This window comes from Zootoca vivipara, chromosome 12 (genome assembly GCF_965207765.1).
Source record: "Zootoca vivipara chromosome 12, rZooViv2.hap1.1, whole genome shotgun sequence".
NCBI classification, from domain to species: Eukaryota; Metazoa; Chordata; class Lepidosauria; order Squamata; family Lacertidae; genus Zootoca; species Zootoca vivipara.
Genome location: NC_142595.1, coordinates 24102242 through 24120820, shown reverse-complemented (window position 1 = coordinate 24120820; position 18579 = coordinate 24102242). Strand labels below are relative to the sequence as shown.

General features: G+C 46.0%; 1 protein-coding gene across 1 annotated transcript; it reads right to left on the bottom strand.

The window, feature by feature from the left end:
• Positions 1-5310: 5310 nt before the first annotated feature.
• On the bottom strand, positions 5311-18217 carry LOC118095727 (keratin, type I cytoskeletal 19-like). Its single transcript, XM_035136965.3, has 8 exons — positions 17627-18217; positions 14664-14746; positions 13780-13936; positions 12534-12695; positions 11004-11129; positions 10603-10823; positions 10158-10189; positions 5311-5627 (listed from the first exon to the last, which is right to left on the bottom strand). Exons 1-8 carry the CDS (start codon positions 18023-18025, stop codon positions 5530-5532), a joined length of 1278 nt encoding a protein of 425 aa, XP_034992856.1. The 5' UTR covers positions 18026-18217; the 3' UTR covers positions 5311-5529.
• Positions 18218-18579: the final 362 nt, after the last annotated feature.

Below are 18579 nucleotides of genomic sequence, written 5' to 3'. Positions count from 1 at the left end.
TTATATATGAAAACAAAGGGAGTGTTTGATTGCAGAAGTCCACACCTCCTTAGGCAACATACTTTCATCTCTTTGCCCATTTAATTATCTCCTGGCCAAGCTGGATGATGTGTGCAAACCCAAATTGTCTGCTGGTGTGGAAACGCAGCGCCCTCCGGGTATTTGTTCTGCTAACAGGGGCGGATTTGGGTGGAGTGGAGTCAAAACTCCGAAACGATCCATGTGATGCAGCTCTGGCCGGAAATATCTTCTAACTTATTAAGCCTCCCTCCAGTTTCTAAAACCATTTACCTTCATTTCTTCAGCATACTTGAATATCTATCTGTCTATCTATCATCTATCTATCATCTACCACAGGCATCCCCAAACTTCGGCCCTCCAGATGTTTTGGACTACAATCCCCATCTTCCCCGACCACTGGTCCTGTTAGCTAGGGATCATGGGAGTTGTAGGCCAAAACATCTGGAGGGCCGCAGTTTGGGGATGCCTGATCTACCATCTACCATCTACCATCTATCATCTCCTTATGGCTCTGGATAATAATAATAATAATAATAATAATAATAATAATACCCCTCCCACCTTTCTTTTCAATGGAGCCCCGGGCAGCTAACACCAATATGTTAAAACAATACAATTAAAAATAAAATAAAAGCATATTTAAAGCAATTAAGATCATCTGAAAACATTTTAAAATATCCATCCTTTTGGTTTTAAAATATAATTTTAAAAATATAAATAATTTTGGTTTAAAAATAAAAGCCCATTTAAATTTCATTGCCTGTATATCACTAGATATGTGCAACACAGTGCAAATATGATGAGTGAATGGCTGGCTGGCTGGTGTAAATCAAATTCTCTGCTTGCACTAAAGAAACCAACCAATATGTACTGCATTTAGCTGGTACTGGTCTTTTCTTCCCTCCCTGTGTAAATGTGACTGTCTTAATAGACCCTTTCTTTCCCTCCAAGTACAACCCATGCAGGAATTGTGTTTTGTTTCCTTCCCCTAAATAATAGGAACGGGGGAATCAGGATTGGTGGCGTAACACGAGTGGATTTAATCCCCTGTAATGGTTGCAATGCAATTTCTCTGTCCCCAAGGTGCTATTTGCTACCAATGGGAGTGACAGGGGAGATTTTTATTAGGAATGCAATGGGGATGAGCATTAACTGCCTACAGGCTGTGATCTCAGTCCTCTACAGCCGTTAGTCAGATACAGGAAACTCAGTGATCATGTCGGAGATGCCATCTTGAGTTTATCACTTTGCAATGGACCCAAGCCCTGCGGCTTATAGGTGTGGTGCATGTTTGTTTTTGACAGGGATTTCTTATGAATGGTATTGGAGCAAGAAGTCAAGAATCTGAAAGAATTATTTCTCTTTTCTTCTTCTTCTTTTTCATAGAATTGGCTAGTGACTCATGCCTGTGAAACTGAGGAGTGTTTTATTTTTTGGCTCTTTTGCACGGATCAAGATCATCAAAGCGGGAAGGACGACTTTATATATTTGTATATTTTCCTTTGTTGGGAAACAACAACAGAATCTTCCTGTTTTTGGAGGCCTACATGTTTGCCAAAGGGGATGTGTGTTAGCTGACAGGCAAAGGATTACTTCATGTTTCAAAAAGATAAAAAAGGAGCTGGGAGGATAATAAGTAAGCAGTGGTATTGTTCGACGCAGGTGTCAGGGGCAGCTGCCCTGGGTGCAACCCGGACAAGGCAACAGGGGCATCGTATCCCATCCAATTTTGTGTGGTTAAAGGTAAAGGTAAAGGGACCCCTGACCATTAGGTCCGGTCGTGACCGACTCTGGGGTTGCAGCGCTCATCTCGCATTATTGGCTAAGGGAGCCGGCGTATAGCTTCCAGGTCATGTGGCCAGCATGACAAAGCCGCTTCTGGCAAACCAGAGTAGCACATGGAAACGCCGTTTACCTTCCCGCTGTAGTGGTTCCTATTTATCTACTTGTATTTTGATGTGCTTTCGAACTGCTAGGTTGGCAGGAGCTGGGACCAAGCAACGGGAGCTCACCCCGTCACAGGGATTCGAAACCGCCGACCTTCTGATCAGCAAGCCCTAGGCTCAGTGGTTTAACCACAGCGCCACCTGGGTCCCTTTTGTGTGGTTAGCCGCTATTAAAATGCTGTCAATTTCCCTGCTTGCTCGCTTATAGTTACCTGTTTGCTCGATCCTACCTTAGCACGGAAAGAAATGCTTGACGCAGCTGAAAATCAGCATGTCAGGACCAACAAATAGCATGCGTAATAAATGATAATAAGAAGAGGATTTGACAAATCGAAGGAGGAAAATGCTATTGATGGGTACTAGCTACAATACCATTATCTCTACAGTGAAAAAATGTCATGCCTCTTAATAAAGGCGATAAGGGTTGGTCGTAGGGAATACAAACAGAAGGCTTTTGCCGACGACCTAGTCATAACATTGGAAGACCCGGAAACTAGCCTTGACGAACTACTGAAAGAAATGAACAAATTTGGAACCCTAGCAGGATTTAGAGTGAATAAGAAAAAGACTAAAATGATCATCAAAAATATGACAAGGAAGGAAAGGGAAGAACTCCAGGGGAAATATGGGATTGAAATGGTAAAGAAGGTGAAATATCTCGGAATCTGGCTGTCAGAAAAGAATATAAACTTATACAACGATAACTATATAAAAATTTGGAACGACATAAAAAAAGACTTAGAAACTTGGAAAAAATTACATCTCTCATTGTGGGGGAGAATAGCCACAGTGAAAATGAATATCCTTCCTAGATTTCTATTCTTGTTCCAAATGATACCAGTGATAAAGGGTGTTGGCGTATTTGAAGAGTGGAGGAAGGAAATTTCAAGATATATTTGGCAGAGAAAACCACCTCGGATTAAATTCAAGATATTAACCGATAAAAAGGAGAGAGGGGGCTTTGCGCTGCCTGACCTCAAACTATATTATGAAGCCTCCTGTATGGTGTGGCTAAAAGATTGGATTTTGCTTAAAGACCATGATCTCCTAGACCTCGAAGGATTTAACAATAGATTTACCTGGCACAATTATCTGTGGTACGAAAAAGTTAAATCACACAGAGGTTTCCTATCTCATGTGATTAGGAAACCACTGTACGAGGTATGGGCCAAGAACAAGAACATATTAGAAAGGAAAACCCCAAGGTGGTTGTCACCAACAGAAGTGTTGACTATAAAAAAAACGAATATGGAGCCCAATTGGCTAATCTATGATGATATTCTAATTGAATCGAAGGAGGGGTGGAAAATTAAAACATACGAACAATTGAAAGAAAGAGGCATAGGATGGCTTCAATACTATCAGATCCAGGACTTGTTTAAAAAGGACAATAGAACTTATGGATTCGAACCCAACAAATCTAAGTTCCAAGTAGAAATTGTGGAAAGTAATGAGAAAACGTTAACAAAGATGTACGATCTCCTCCTAGAATGGAACACACAAGAGGAAGCCACTAAGGAATGTATGATCAAATGGGCGATAGATTTAGGCCATAATATTAACATCGATCAATGGCAAAATTTATGGAAACATCAGATTAAATTTACGGCCTGTATCCTTCTAAAGGAAAACGTCATGAAAATGATGTTTAGATGGCACCTAACACCTGTTAAGTTAGCCAAAATTAATAAAACAAATAATAGGAAGTGCTGGAAGTGTAATATCAAAGAAGGAGATTACTACCATCAATGGTGGCTCTGTGAAAAGGTTAAAGTCTACTGGGAACAAATATATAACGAACTGAAAAGATTATTAAGATATACCTTCCCAAAAAAACCGGAGGAATTGTTATTAGGGATATTGGGCAGGAATATAAAAAAAGAGGACCACAAACTTTTCATGTATGCCACCACTGCCGCTAGAGTTATCTTGGCCCAAAGGTGGAGAACGAATGAAATTCCGACGATAGAGGATTGGAGAGAGAAAATGCTAGAGTATATGGGGCTGGCTAGGCTAACGGGGAGAATAAGGGACCAAAAGGAACAAAAATTTCAAAAAGAGTGGGACAAATTTACAGTTTATCTGAAGGAGTATGGTAAGACATGAAAAACCGGTGGGTTACCATTATAAAATGTAACAGAGTTAAATAACCTAAGTCATAAACCTATGTTCAATTGGAGAATTAATTTGTGACGGGTTCAACTTTTTAAAGCGCAAAACCAAATAAAGGGAAGAATAAAACCAAAAGAGAGAGAGGTGGAAGTCGAAGGTAAGGGAAGAAGAGTAAAAATAAGCTTTTTTTGGGAATGAGAAAAGGAATGGATATGCTTAACTTAGAAAATGAAGGTGATGTATGATAATAATTTTTAGTTTATCTAAAAATGACAAGACAAATTTTGGATATTGTATAACCTTTATTTATCATCGCTGCTTTGTGTATTTCTTTCCCATCCCCGTTGATGTATGTACAGAAAAAGTAATAAAAATGAATTTTTTTTTTAAAAAAATGTCATGCCTCTTAATGCCACTTACTGGAAATCACAAGTAGGGGGTGGGGGTAGAAGAAGAGAGCACTGTTGCAGTCATGTTCTGCTTGTGAGCTTCCCAAGGTGTACAGAAACGCATAAAGTACTGTAAATAGTGTCCATAAAAATGCATGTATTTCTGAAACTAACACACGAAGGTACGTTCAGTTGAGGGAAATTGCTTGCAAAAAATGCACGTGTTAATCAAAACTGCACGCAACCATGTGGTTTTTGAGAGAAACCAACAATAATATGCTGAAGAATTTTCTTGAGGATTTTTTTTAATGATCACAGATTGCTGCAGAAATGTGGAGAACTGGATTTAAGATTGAAAAGATGAAAAGCAGAACAGTAATCGATAGATCATTTCTAATCTCTATCCTGGATAAAATTCCTTGTTTTGCCTAGGGCAGGGGCAGGGAACATGTGGCCTGCCTGCTGTTGTTGAATTCCCTCTGCCATCATTCCCGGCCATTGTGGTCAACAGACCATACCCCTGGCCTAAGGGAAGTATTCAGTCCCACACAGAGCTGGGTTTAGGTTAAAGAAGCTGGATCTTGGAGAGCAGAACCCAGGGTTGAGTGAGCAGACTGGCACTTGAAGAATGAATGAACCTCCTCTCCTTCCATCTGCAGCCGCCCCCCAACTCCCCCAGGCCAGGACCCCCAGGAGATTCTTGAGCAAATGCAAAAGGGACAGAGAAGTCCTGTTGCAAGAGTGGAAGTGTGCTCCTCCCATGCATGGACAGCACTAGATTCAGGCTGGAGTGCTTTAACTCAACCAGTTAAACTGATATAACAAAACATACAGTTGCAACCTTTTGACATAATGAACAGACTTTTTAATTTTTTTTATATAGAAGAAACAGTCGATCGATTCTTTAGCAATAGCACATTGTTTCCTTTATCATTGAGTTCCCTTTTTAAAATCTATAGAGAAGTATCATTTCGTCTTCAGAAAGGCAGGATTTGAAATTAGGTTATTATTATTATTTTCTGGCCTTAACACAAAGAACGTAAAATGCCTTCCGCCACCGGCTACATCTTCTGTTCCCGCTCGTCAATTCTGGATGATACGACTTGCCCATCGACCATCTCTTCAACAACAGTCTTGATCCTCAGGACTTTATTCTTTTCTGGAAAGGGAGATAGAATCATAGAATCGGAAAGGGCTGCGAGGACCATCTAGCCCAACTCCCTGCAGTGCAGGACTGTTTTGCCCAACATGGGCCTCGGACCCACGACCCTGAGATTAAGAATCTCATGCTCTACCAAGTTATCCGAGGGCCCCCCCCCAAACATGTATCAGATGCATGCTTAGAATTCATTGGGTGCTTTAAACAATACCATAACATCATCAGTGGGCAAACATTTCCTTTCTTGCTTGGAAGACCCCCTAATCATTCCATTTTGGCATTATGGCTAGGGACCAGGAGGTAGAAACTCTGCAAAGCTCATGGGCGTAGGCAGGGGGGGCAGGAGGGGGCAATTGCCCCCCCTAGAAGCAGGGCCGCTGCCCAGCCTGCCCTGCTGCCCGCCCGGTGCCGTCTCCCTTCTCCCTGGCTGGCTGTGGGGCGGGTGGAGGGAAAGCCCCAGAGCGTTCGGCTGGCTTTCCCTCTGCCTGCCCCACAACCAGCAAGGGAGAAGGGAGACGTCCCTTCTAGCCGGCTGGCTGTGGGGCGGGCAGAGGGAAAGCCAGGCAACCGCTTTGCGCGGCTCTGGGGCTTTCCCTCCACCTGCCCCGGCGATCGCAGAGGGGGAGGAGGGGATCGGAGCAGCCCGAATTCGGGCTAATCCTGGCACCTCCTCGCCCCTGCCGATCGCGGAGGGGGAGGAGGGAGTCGGAGCAGCCCAATTTCGGGCTGATCCTGGCGCCCCCTCGCCCCTGCCGATCGCAGAGGGGGAGGAGGGGATCGGAGCAGCCCGATTTCGGGCTGATCCTGGTGCCTCCTCGCCCCTGCCGATCGCAGAGGGGGAGGAGGGAGTCAGAGCAGCCCGATTTCAGGCTGATCCTGGTGCCCCCTCGCCCCTGCCGATCATGGAGGGGGAGGAGAGAGTCGGAGCAGCCTGATTTCAGGCTGATCCTGGCGCCCCCTCGCCCCTGCCGTTCGCGATCGCTGGGGCGGGTGGAGGGAAAGCTGGCAAGGGAGAAGGGAGCTTTCCTTGCCCCGCTTTGGCCCCTCCCCCCTCCCCTTGGCCCTGCCCCTTGCCCCCCCTAAGTTTCATCCTGGCTCCACCCCTGGCAAAGCTCATTATCAGTGAGGCCAGTGTCACCAATGCAAGAATGCGGCGTGACACAAGACTGGTAAGAACTAGTTCAGGAGCAGAGGCACCTTTTCCATTTGGTTTAGTGGCACCTTGTGCCATGGCGCGCGCCCAGCAGCGATGTCCAGGAACAGCTGTGCCTGCGCCGCGTGCTACTCGTGTTCGTGTTCGGGGCGGCAAGTGAGGCGCTGTCGCTGAGGCAGCTGGCTCCAGGCGCTTGGCATGTCATGTCACCTCGCCAGTCAATCTGTCTGTTGGGGGGCGTGGCTTGTCGTGTTTAAACAGCAGCAGGCAGGCTGCGCAGACCATTTGCCTCCTCTCTGCCATCTGCAGTGAAGGGCGGGCCTAAAGTGGGAGCGTGGAGGGAAGGGGAGGCGGCCTTCCGGGCCAAGCCAGGGGCATTGCGCTCGTCTGGCTCCTCTGGGGGGGGGAGCTTGGTTGGTAAGATCATATGCATAACATCCCATTGTAAAGCAACTTGGGGGAAAAAACATGGGGACACAGTACAGTTTTAAAAATAAAGCTTTCATGAGTATGCACACTTCTTCAGATGTCTGAAGATGTCTGAAGAAGTGTGCATGCACCTAAAAACTTATACCCAGAACAAATGTGGTGTTGTTGTATACTCTGGGAAACTCGGGGGTGGGGGTGTGGAGGGATCTTTGCACCATGGCGCTGGATATGCTTAAGACGGCCCTGTTCAGGAGGAACCTAATGCTGTCTGTTAGAGTGGAAAACAAGACCAGATAAGATGCACGGAGGACGTTGCTTGTACAGCAACAAAGCTAGAATTGCAGAAGTGTTTTCAATGACTGGTTGGATGAAGAGATGGGGAGGGATATTCCTGTTGGCTTTTGCAGCAAGATGACTGTTTGAATTCCTAGTGCAGTGGGGGAAAACTGTGCTGCTGCCACTCATGTTGCTGCAGCTTCTCAAGATGGAGCTACGGTAGTTTATTTTTAAAAGAATAAAATAAAATAATACACACACACACACAGAGAGTCATAACTCGGTTTAAGTATGCTTTGGTTTGAGTACTTTCAGTTTAAGTACTCCGCGGACCCATCTGGAACGGATTAATCCACTTTCCATTACTCTCAATGGGAAAGTTTGCTTCAGGTTAAGTATGCTTCAGGATAAGTACAGACTTCCAGAACCAATTACACTCATACTTCGGGTTAAGTACGCTTCAGGTTGAGTACTCCGCGGACCCGTCTGGAATCGATTAATCCACTTTCCATTACTTTCAATGGGAAAGTTCGCTTCAGGTTAAGTACGCTTCAGTTTAAGTACAGACTTCCGGAACCAATTGTGTACTTAAATCGAAGTACCACTGTGTGTGTGTGTGTGTGTGTGTGTGTGTGTGTGTGTATATATATATATATATATATAAACTGGACATGTGGGTGGGTGTCCACTTTTCTCCGAAACCGCTTTACCGATTACATTCAAATTTTGACACAACGTCCAAAGTGAATATGATAGTGACCATATACAGGTTGCGTAGACAGATGTCACACCTGGGCCACATTAAACACCAAAAAAACTGTATTCCAGAAATCACAAATCACCCTCAAGTGCATGCTGGGAGCACAGGAGTTGTTGCAAAACAGCGCCCTCTAGCAACGGCTGAACTGGTACTGCACCTAGGAAAGCTTCCCTCTCCACAGCATCTCGGCTCGCCTTTCCAGAGTGGGCCGAGTGGAGGTGGGGGGCGGGATAGGTCATGGGTCGGGACAGAGAGGGGCCAATCACAGGGATGAGCCGGGGGTGGGGAGAGGAGGGGATGGGATAGGTCATGGGTTGGGGCAGGGTATGCCCAGCCACAGGGATAAGCCGAGGGGTGGGGGGAGGAGGGGCGACAGGGTGGGGGGAGTAACAGGGATGGCTGTGTGTAAACAGACCACGCGTAAAACATTTCAACAAAATGAAGGGGGACTCTGAAGGTGAGGGGAGTCTGAAGGGGGACTCTGGGGGTCCATTTAACAGACTGAGCCACAGCAACGCGTGACCGGGCCAGCTAGTATATAAATAAAATGCTGGGACAAGGCAGGGAACCGGTAAGGTCAGGGCCATGTGGACCTCACCAGCAAGAGCTTCATCTGTTCACCTGGGCAGCCCTGACCTGGCCATCGTCCTCTCCTACCTCCAGCACAGTCCAGGTAAGTTGCAGTGCTGCTAGTGATGTGAGAAGGACTTTGCTCTCTGTGCTGTGGGATATAATCCAATGAGAGCAGTGAAGTACAACTTTCCTTGTTTTCCTAGAGTGGATATGCAAGGGAATGTTTGTTCCAGCCATTGAAAACTTCTTGTTCCTCCTAGCCTGGAGCATCCTTCCTTGCATGTGACTAGTGGGTGGGCCTGGCCTTTCCAGACCTGGTAAAAGGACAAGGCTTGCTGCCACTCTCCCTCTTTGCCATCTTTGTTTCATCCTGCGAACTTAAACTGCTGGCTGCCAGCCAAGCAGTGCCCCAGGTAATTTTCCTTATGGGATAAACCTGTTAGTATAAGTTTGTAACTTTAAGCCTAAAGCCCGCCTTCAGGGACCACACTGTGCTCTGCCTGATCGTGAGTACCGGTAAACTTTCATTTTATTGCTTATGAATAAGAATGTGGTGTCTTTATTCTTTTAGGAGGGATTTAAAGGGTTGATCTTACCAGGAACATACAGTTCAATCTGAGGGAGATTGAATTGCATAATAGTAAGAGGTCCTAATGTGCCTGCAAGCAGATTTCTGCTAGCGCAATTTAGGAAAGGTATTAATAAACAATCTATCTTCTCTTGCCACCTGAACATTCCCACAGTCACTGCCGGCTGAAAGAGATTGTGCTCAGAGTTGACCAATAGGGCCCAAATGCTAAATTAAAGATGTAGTGTACCCAAAACAATGTGAAAAGTGGTTCTGGCCACATGGCAGAACATGCATAAGTCTATATGGGTGCTGCCTAAAATACTTTTTGTATCACTGACGTACATGGTACGGATGGGTGGATCGCTGATGCTGGAAGAGGCCTGAAAGCCCTTTTCTGTGCAAGCCAGTTACCTGCTAAGGGGAAGGGTCATAGCTCAGCAGAAGCTCCAGGTTTCAATCCCCAGCATCTAAGGGGGTTGGATAGCTGCCGCCAGTCAGTGTAGACCAGGCACCCCCAAACTGTGGCCCTCCAGATGTTTTGGCCTACAACTCCCATGATCCCTAGCTAACAGGACCAGTGGTCAGGGAAGATGGGAATTGTAGTCCAAAACACCTGGAGGGCCGAAGTTTGAGGATGCCTGGTGTAGACAATACTGAGCTAGATAGACCAATGGGACTGACTCAGTATGAATCGGGCCTCTCTGAAATGCTTTTTTCAGTGGAAACCTTCAACATATGAGAGAGAGTGTTGACGATTCAGACTCATACCTTTTTCAGCTTCCAGTTCTTCAAGAATAGCCCTGTTTTTTAAAAAATGAAATAAAAACAGAATCAGACAGATAAATCATAGAATCACAGAATCTTAGAGTTGGAAGGGACCCCAAGGGTCATCTAGTCCAACTGCCCGCAATGCAGGAATCTCAGCCAAAGCATCCATGACAGATGGCCATCCAATCTCTGCTTAAAAACCTCCAAGGAAGGAGAGTCCACCACCTCTCGTTGGAGTCTGTTCCACTGCTTCCCCTCCCTCGCTCCTCTGCCTGCATCGGCTGCAGATTTGAAACCCCAGAGCAGATGTGTTTGTGTGTGAGAGACATAAGGGAAGGGGAAGTTTTGTTGCAAGAATGAAAGCCGCCCCACTTGCACAATGACTCAGATAGCATGCGGTCTGCTGACTCGCACAACGTAAGCACCTTTGGACTGAATCCCTCACCTGCTGTCTTCCCCTTCCAGCAGGCGGCGATATGTGGCAATCTCTGCCTCTAGCTTGACCTTGATGTCCAAGAGGCTGTTGTACTCCTGGCTCTGACGCTCCATGTCACTCCGCAGCTGCATCAGCTGGGCCTCCACGTTCCCAATGGAAGCCTGTATCTGGGCCAATAGGGCTCCGTAACGTGCTTCGGTTTCCGCCAGCATATTCTCCTGATCCGCTTTCTAGAAGAGAGCAGATGTTCAGTTCAAGAGGATGTTCCCTAGCCTAGAATGTCAAGTGACCCACAGTCTGTGGGGGTGGTCGGCTGATTGCCAGGGTTGGCATAGCTCTGAGGGGCAGGAACTCAAAGGGCCATGCAATGAATCAAAAACAGTAAATGTATTGCTGCACTTGAACTTTACCAAGTTAAGCTGGGATTGGAGTTCAATCTCCAGGTTCTGAAGTGTACGTCTCCGCTCCGTGACCTCATTTCTATGGCCCTCAAGTTGTTGTGTAGTAGTGGTCACCTCTATATTCCATTCTTCAACCTAAAATACAAAGATGGACAGAGAGAAATGCAACAATGAGAAATCAAATATTTTTGTTGTTGGGGTGATTAACAGTGTAGCTGAATATGCTAATTAATTTCAACCTTGGATGGAAGCCCAGAGCCTATTAGAACAACAATCAGCAGAAAAAGCAGGGGGCTTCGAAGGAGGACTGTGCTTCAAAATATTAAGACTGAGAACAATGTGGAAAAAGCCCCCTGCGTGATTGCAGAAATAAGGAATGGTCAAATAAAACAAGATAGAGAGTTATACCAACGAGTGACTGATCGAGAGAGGAGATTGTCAATATCAGGACTGGAAAACTGTGCAGTAATAAAGAAGATAGCAGAAAGATAAAGGATGGACATTTAGCTCTTGAAATCCAGAACACAGGAAGTCCCATTGAAATTAATTAATTCGGATTATATAATTGGCTATATTGTTTTTTGTTTTTGAATGTGGAAAGATTTTGTTTGATTTGTTATTAATATGATTGTTATTTTAAATTGGAAAATGAATATGTATGTATGTATGTGTATATATATATATATATATATATATATATATATATATATATATATATCTAATGTAGCGGGGTATTGCTGCCTCCCCCGCACCTCCAAAGCCACACGCCTCGCTTCAGCTACAAACTCCAGGTAAAAAGGGGTTTATTTTAAGGTGTAAAGAATTGAGTGGGGATTGCTTTACCCCTGTACCCTTTCATCTCATAATCCATCGGCAACGTCGGCGAGAGGGTTCGTCGCAGCATCCAACATCCTTCACTCACAGAAAGAATTCTTACTTCAGACAAGAGAATTTATTCTTGCAAGCTACTTTCCATGATAAAGCCCGCTCAGCGTCGTTACGTAGCGACGCCACGCCCACCCGGGTGCATGGCAATTTGCCGGCGCCTCGCTACGCCCCTGCTGTTGAATGACAAAGGATGTGCTCCATAGTAGCAGCATTTTTTTTGGTTTTCTTAAAAAGAATTGCATATATTTGTGTTTACATGTATATGTGTATATGTGGCGGGCACAATATCAAGAGGGGCATTCACCCCTCTCTCACACAGAGAGGGAAATGCCTCTTTTAAGATCAAACCTGCTATAATGTGTATATGCACCATTTGAAACCAGGCTTTGCTGGTTTCTGGAAGGCTCTCTTAGCCTGAATTTGCAGAAAGGAACAATTACAGCGCTTGTCTGCTCATCAGTAAGTCCTATTGGATTCAGTTCTGGGGGTGTAGGAACAGGATTGCAGACTTAGCCTCCTATTTCATCAAAGTGTTTCGTGAACAAACAAAATGGAGCGTGTCAAGTAGTTTTCACAGGTAAAATGCCATGTGAATGATTATTAGTCATAATAACAAACTTTAGTCATAACAACCATCATGACAAACATCACCTGTTTATCAAAACGGTCTTTAGCCTCTTGACGATTCTTTTCAGCCATGACTTCATACTGCTGGCGCATGTTGTCCATAATCTGTCCCAGATCAATGCCTGGAGCAGCATCCACCTCGACTGACACGGTGCCACCCAGCTGCTTCTGCAATCTTGCCTTTTCCTGCAAAAGACCAGTGATCATGATTATTCCGTGCTAGTTAACTTTGAAACCAGCATCAGGTTCAAGGAATAGGGTCCTTTTTGGCTCCCCATATTCTACTTATGGACACGGGTGGCGCTGTGGTCTAAACCACTGAGCCTAGGGCTTGCCGATCGGAAGGTCAGCGGTTCGAATCCCTGCAATGGGGTGAGCTCCCATTGCTCGGTACCAGCTCCTGCCAACCTAGCAGTTCGAAAGCACCTCAAAGTGCAAGTAGATAAATAGGTACCGCTCCTGCGGGAAGGTAAATGGCGTTTCCGTGTGCTGCTCTGGTTTTGCCAGAAGCGGCTTAGTCATGCTGGCCACATGACCTGGAAGCTGTCTGTGGACAAACGCCGGCTCCCTTGGCTTGAAAGCGAGATGAGCGCCGCAACCCCAGAGTCATCCGCGGCTGGACCTAACGGTCACGGGTACCTTTACCTTTACCTTTATTCTACTTAAGTGCCCTGATATATGAGTTTTATCAGTCAACCGAATAAGATTGCTCCTTATCTGTGTAGTCACAGGCTTTCAAGATCTGGCTACTGCTTACTAATGCGGTCCAAGGGATGTAGGAAGGCATCATTTCCTGTTCAATCCTGTATCTGCTGCATGCAGCACTGTTTCTGTTACCCTGCAGTTCGGCTTCCACCCAAATCTGTGTTGTTCACCTCGTTGTCTGCTCTGGTGAAATCATGCAACTTAAGTAATTTGTTCCCATTGCGTCTTCTCTGACATCTCTGCTAGATCCTCCCCTCAAACTCTTTGGCCCTACTGGCAGGCCCAGCTGAATATATTTTTCTGCCTAAGATGGTTTCCTCCTTGCATTCCATGTCCAAAAGCTTACCAAACTGGAGAATTGAATCTGCTGCACCTGAGCATAGCAGATCAGGTTCGGGTGTGCATGCACAAGAACACCCAGCTCTGTCATCCGACATCTTGCTACCTGCCAGCATCTGTCACCTGAGGCAAATGCTTCACTTTGCCTATTGGCAGAGATGGTCTTGTGGACATCTGAAGCTGAGAAAATCCACAACTCTTTGGCTTAATGGGATGTTTTTCTTACCTCTTCGTGATTTTTCTTGAGGTAAGCCAGTTCTTCCTTCAGACCTTCGACCTGATGTTCAAGATCAGACTTGACCAGGGTCAAGTCATCGATGAGTCTGGCTAACCCTGCTGTGTCATTTTCCACACTTTGTCTGAGACCCAGCTCATTCTCGTATCTGTTTGATGTTCAAAAAGACATGTCAGCTTCCTTCTCAGCAAACTGGACCAATTCCCCAGCAGTTATTAATTTCATTGGCCAATACGACTGCAATGGACCTCTTTATGATGGCTGAATCCTGAATTCTGGGTTTTAAGAAAAAATGTTCTTGGGTAGATGCTCACAAACAAGAGCTAGAGTTGCCATGTGTTGTTTTCCCAGGACATGTCTGAGATTCCAATGGCGAAATGACCATCCATCCAGGGGGAATTTTCAATAGGGTTTTGAAAACAGAACCAGTGGTTTTTATGGGCGATCCCCCCCCCCGGGAAAAAAAAGCTCAGCAACTTTTTGGGCATTTTTCCAAAAAGAAAAGCTTAACAACCTTTTGTGCCTGAATGTTTTTAAATTATAGCAATCCTATCTCAGCCTAGTCTACCTCGCAGGGTTGTTGAGATTAAATGAGGAAGGGAAAAACCATGTATGGCACCTTGAGCTACTTAGAGGAAAAGGTGGCATATAAATGCAAGCAATAAATGAATGAACGAATGAACGAAAGTAAAATGCATAAAATCTTCACAGATTTTACAATTTCCACTCCTGCCACCTGTGAAACTGGAAAGACATTCCCATAGTTCCTGCTTTTCCTTTGAGAGGCCCAAAGCAGTGTGTGTAATTGGTAATTAAATATTACTGGGGATATTAATGGATTGCCATACGTATTCATTGGTTTTAAACCTACGTACTTCACTCGGAAATCATCGGCTGCCAGCTTGGTATTGTCAATCGCCAGTACAATCTGGGTGTTGGCCAATCGTTCTGCGATAATCTGGGGGGACAACAGAAAGTGAGGGGTTAGTCATGCAGCAAACCAACTCAGAAACTTAAAAGAGTCACCACCTCCAGGCAATGGAAGTTAGAACTGAAGGTCAATGAAAGACAAGAGACAGCCATATAATGAGAAACAAAGGCCCAAAGAAGAAGATCAGTGGAGAACTTTAAAAGGATGCTTGAATGAAGAACATGGGCCCTACCACTAGGCAGAGAGATCGTCAGCATGACTCAGCATGGACTGTTTTACTCTATCACCGGATTCTACTTTCCTTTCTTTAGGGGAATCGCTGTGGCTCAGTGGTAAAGGTAAAAGGTAAGGTAAAGGACCCCTGGACGGTTAATTCCAGTCAAAGGCTACTCTGGGGTTGCGGCACTCATCTTGCTTTCAGGCTGAGGGAGCCGGCGTTTGTCCACAGACAGCTTTCCGGGTCATGTGGCCAGCATGACTAAACCGCTTCAGGCACAACAGATCACTGTGACAGAAACCAGATCGCACGGAAACGCTGTTTACCTTCCTGCCATAGCGGTACCTATTTATCTACTTGCACTGGCGTGCTTTCGAACTGCTAGGTTGACAGAAGCTGGGACAGAGCAACGGGAGCTCACTCCATTGTGGGGATTCGAACTGCTGACCTTCTGATCAGCAAGCCCAAGAGGCTCAGTGGGGGTTGCTGGGGGAAGCAGGCGGCGGAGGAGCCCCTCGTGGCGGAGGAGGCAGCGGCCCTGCCAGGCCTGGCGCTCCGCTGCGCTCTCCCTTCCTTCCGGCCCAGGGCGGCCCTGCCCTCCGCCTGCCCCTCAGAGCCAGCGCGTCAAATGGGGCTGGGCCTTGGAAACGGTGGCGTCCTCTCCTCCTCCTCCTCCTGCCTGCTTCCTTGCAGCTGCTGCAGAACGAGCTGCCCAAGCGAGGAGGCCTTGGAGAGGCGAGGGCGGGATGCTCCCTCGCAGCCACTGCTGCTGCCACAGGCGCAGTGGAGGCGGCCCCAGGCAGCACCAGGGGCGGCAGCAGCGGGCAGTGGGCAGGCTGGCCAACAGCGCCCCCTCCATTTTGGTGCCCTAGGCAGTTGCCTAGTTCGCCTAAATGGACGCACTGGCCCTGGTTCGATACCCAGCATCTCAAGGTAGGGCTAGGAGACAGACCGCAACCCTGGAGAGCTTCTACCAGTCAGTTGCTGTTACCAATAGTCTGACTCAATATAAGGCAGCTTCCCAGTGCTATTTTTCTAGAAAAAGAGGTGCCAGTACTCATCATGAACACCTCTCTAATCTCTTAGAATGGCAATGGCACCCACCTGAGAGGTGCCGGAACTGAGTTCCTGTGAGTTTCCTCCTGAAAAAGAGCCTTGCAGCTTCCTAAATTCCTACGTTTCCCCCTGGGTGGATTTGGTCTTACATTTCCCAATAATCTTGAAAAGAATCCCCACCCTGCTCAAACAGTAGCAAGTAATGTTGGGGGGGGGGGCAGCTTCTCATGGAAATCTTCTCAAAATTCCAAGTGCCCACATGTAAGTTTTGCTTGGTCGCAGTGTTTGTTTGCTCTTGAAAACCACACAGTGAAAATTATCACGAATCTGGAAGCTATGACCTGAACTCTACCCCTCCTCACTACTTCCATACATGGCACCTCCCAAATCTCAATCGACCACGTATTTACTTTTCTGTGGGTGCAACTTTATGGCAGAGATTAGATTAGGTACAAAAAGGTGAGGAAAGAGGGTGGGGTGAATGATTTAAATGGCATGCACGTAAGGCCATTCTCATCAGCATTTGGGATTTTATAGCAGGTTTTAATTGACTCATGGTAGGGTGTGGGAAGAGCAAATAGGGAAGTGCACCCCCCCGACATGGGAGTAGTAGTAGTAAGTTTAGTGAATAACATGCATGGCAAAAACAGAGGATTCCTTCTCAAGGAGCTTCAATATTTTCTGACGGGCAGACATTTTTCGTGACACTTTAATCTGATTATGGGACAAATCTGCTTTCTCACTAGAGTCTCTTAACACGGCCAAGGCACTTTCCCAATGAAATAAAAATGGTGGGTTGAATTAATCTAAGGCATACCCAGAGCAGACCCACTAAAATCAGCAGACATGACTAATGTAAGTTCATTGATTTCAGTCGGCCTGCTCTGACTACGACTTGGCTAGATACAAAGTTGTGGTTCCATGCCCCAGATAATACAGTGCTATTTGATCCCAGTTGTGCTCATTGCTCAAACAATTGTTTAAAAACAAAAGTCAAATATGCCTCTGCAGAAGGGCTGTTCTATTTTAGTGTTCCGCTTAGTTGTATACATAAAAAACAGAAGCATTGCATTGTTGGGGAGCCTCCCAAGTTATTCACTGTGCTGGAAAATGTGCAGGGCATGATTGAAGGGCACTTTGCCACACCTCCAGGCTGATGGGCAGGCAGCTATCATGGATGGACGACCTTTGCATGTGGTGACCAATGACATGAGTCCATAGAGATCATAGAAGCATAGAGTTGGATGGGACCCTGAGGATCATCTAGTCCAACCCATGCAATGCAGGAATATGCAACTGTCCCATACGGGGATCGAACCTGCAATCTTGGCGTTATCAGCACCATGCTCTAACCAAGTGTGCTATCTAGTTCACATTGTGTAATGAAGTCATAGCTCATCCGCTTGGTCAGGGCCAGGTCAGCACATATCCTCAAGCCGTGCACTGCCTCCAAATGGCGATTCAGGAGAGCTTCGTGGTGCCATAATTGTGAGAAAATCAGCACGAGCTGCTCCGAGCTAAAATAACTTTTTGGCTCGATTAATATACATGTGTAAGGAAATGGCACACTGTCTGCTCTTGCCAGGCTCATACCATTACCCAGCCAATGGCCTAGAATTTGAACAACTTCTTACCTTGTTCTGGAGGTCTTCAATGGTTTTAAAATACATGCTGTAGTCTTGCTTAGCAACAGGGGAGCACTTCTCATACCACTCGCGGATCTGCATTTCAAGCTGAGCATTGCCTTTTTCCAAGGAGCGCACCTTTTCCAGATACACAGCCAAGCGGTCGTTCAAATTCTGCATTGTCGCCTTCCCACTGCCGGCAAGCAGCAGGTCGCTGGTAGAAGCACCAAGCTGAAAGCCACCACCCAAGCCACCATAGCTGGTGCCGGTGGAGATGCGGGTGCCGTACCCACCAGCTCCTCCATGGACACTGGGAGCTCGGTATGTTTTGGCGGACGATGTTTTGTAGATTGAGCCAGCTAGGCTTGGTCGAGAAGACTGAACAGAGGAAAAGCCAGAGAAAGCCATTGATTCTTCTTCTTCTTCTTCTTCTTCTTCTTCTTCTTCTTCTTCTTCTTCTTCTTCTTCTTCTTCTTCTTCTTCTTCTTCTTCTTCTTCTTCTTCTTCTTCTTCTTCTTCTTCTTCTTCTTCTTCTTCTTCTTCTTCTTCTTCTTCTTCTTCTTCTTCTGCTAAGGAACTACCAGCTTCAGAGACTCTTTTGTAGGAAATGATCGGTGGGGCTAATTTGTTAGACCTTTATACTTGGTGTAAAAGAAAGAGGCTTGACCATGTCAAACTCCACCTCTGCTGATTAGCCTGTTCAGGTGGCGTTGACATGCTCAACATTTTGCTCCAACCCATCATCGGGTAATAAAAGAGACATTTACCACCAACAAGCCAATGTTTAATCAACAATTCACCTATGCTTCAGTCCAAAGTCTGCAGGGGATCCGGGTTTCTTTGTGATTATGCTGGAGCAAAGATACACCCTTCTGAATGATTTATTGCACCATCTCACTCTATAGGCAGCCATAGTCCTGTACAATATGCCCCCTTCCCTCTGGATAAACTAACAAAAGGGA

Excerpts from the sequence above, each read along its gene's own strand:
- LOC118095727 (XM_035136965.3), bottom strand. The coding sequence starts at position 18,025 with ATGGCTTTCTCTGGCTTTTCCTCTGTTCAGTCTTCTCGACCAAGCCTA. Across the intron at positions 14,747-17,626 it reads TTGAAGACCTCCAGAACAAG|ATTATCGCAGAACGATTGGC; the intron begins GTAAGAAGTTGT and ends TTGTCCCCCCAG. Across the intron at positions 12,696-13,779 it reads TCAAGAAAAATCACGAAGAG|GAAAAGGCAAGATTGCAGAA; the intron begins GTAAGAAAAACA and ends GGTCTTTTGCAG.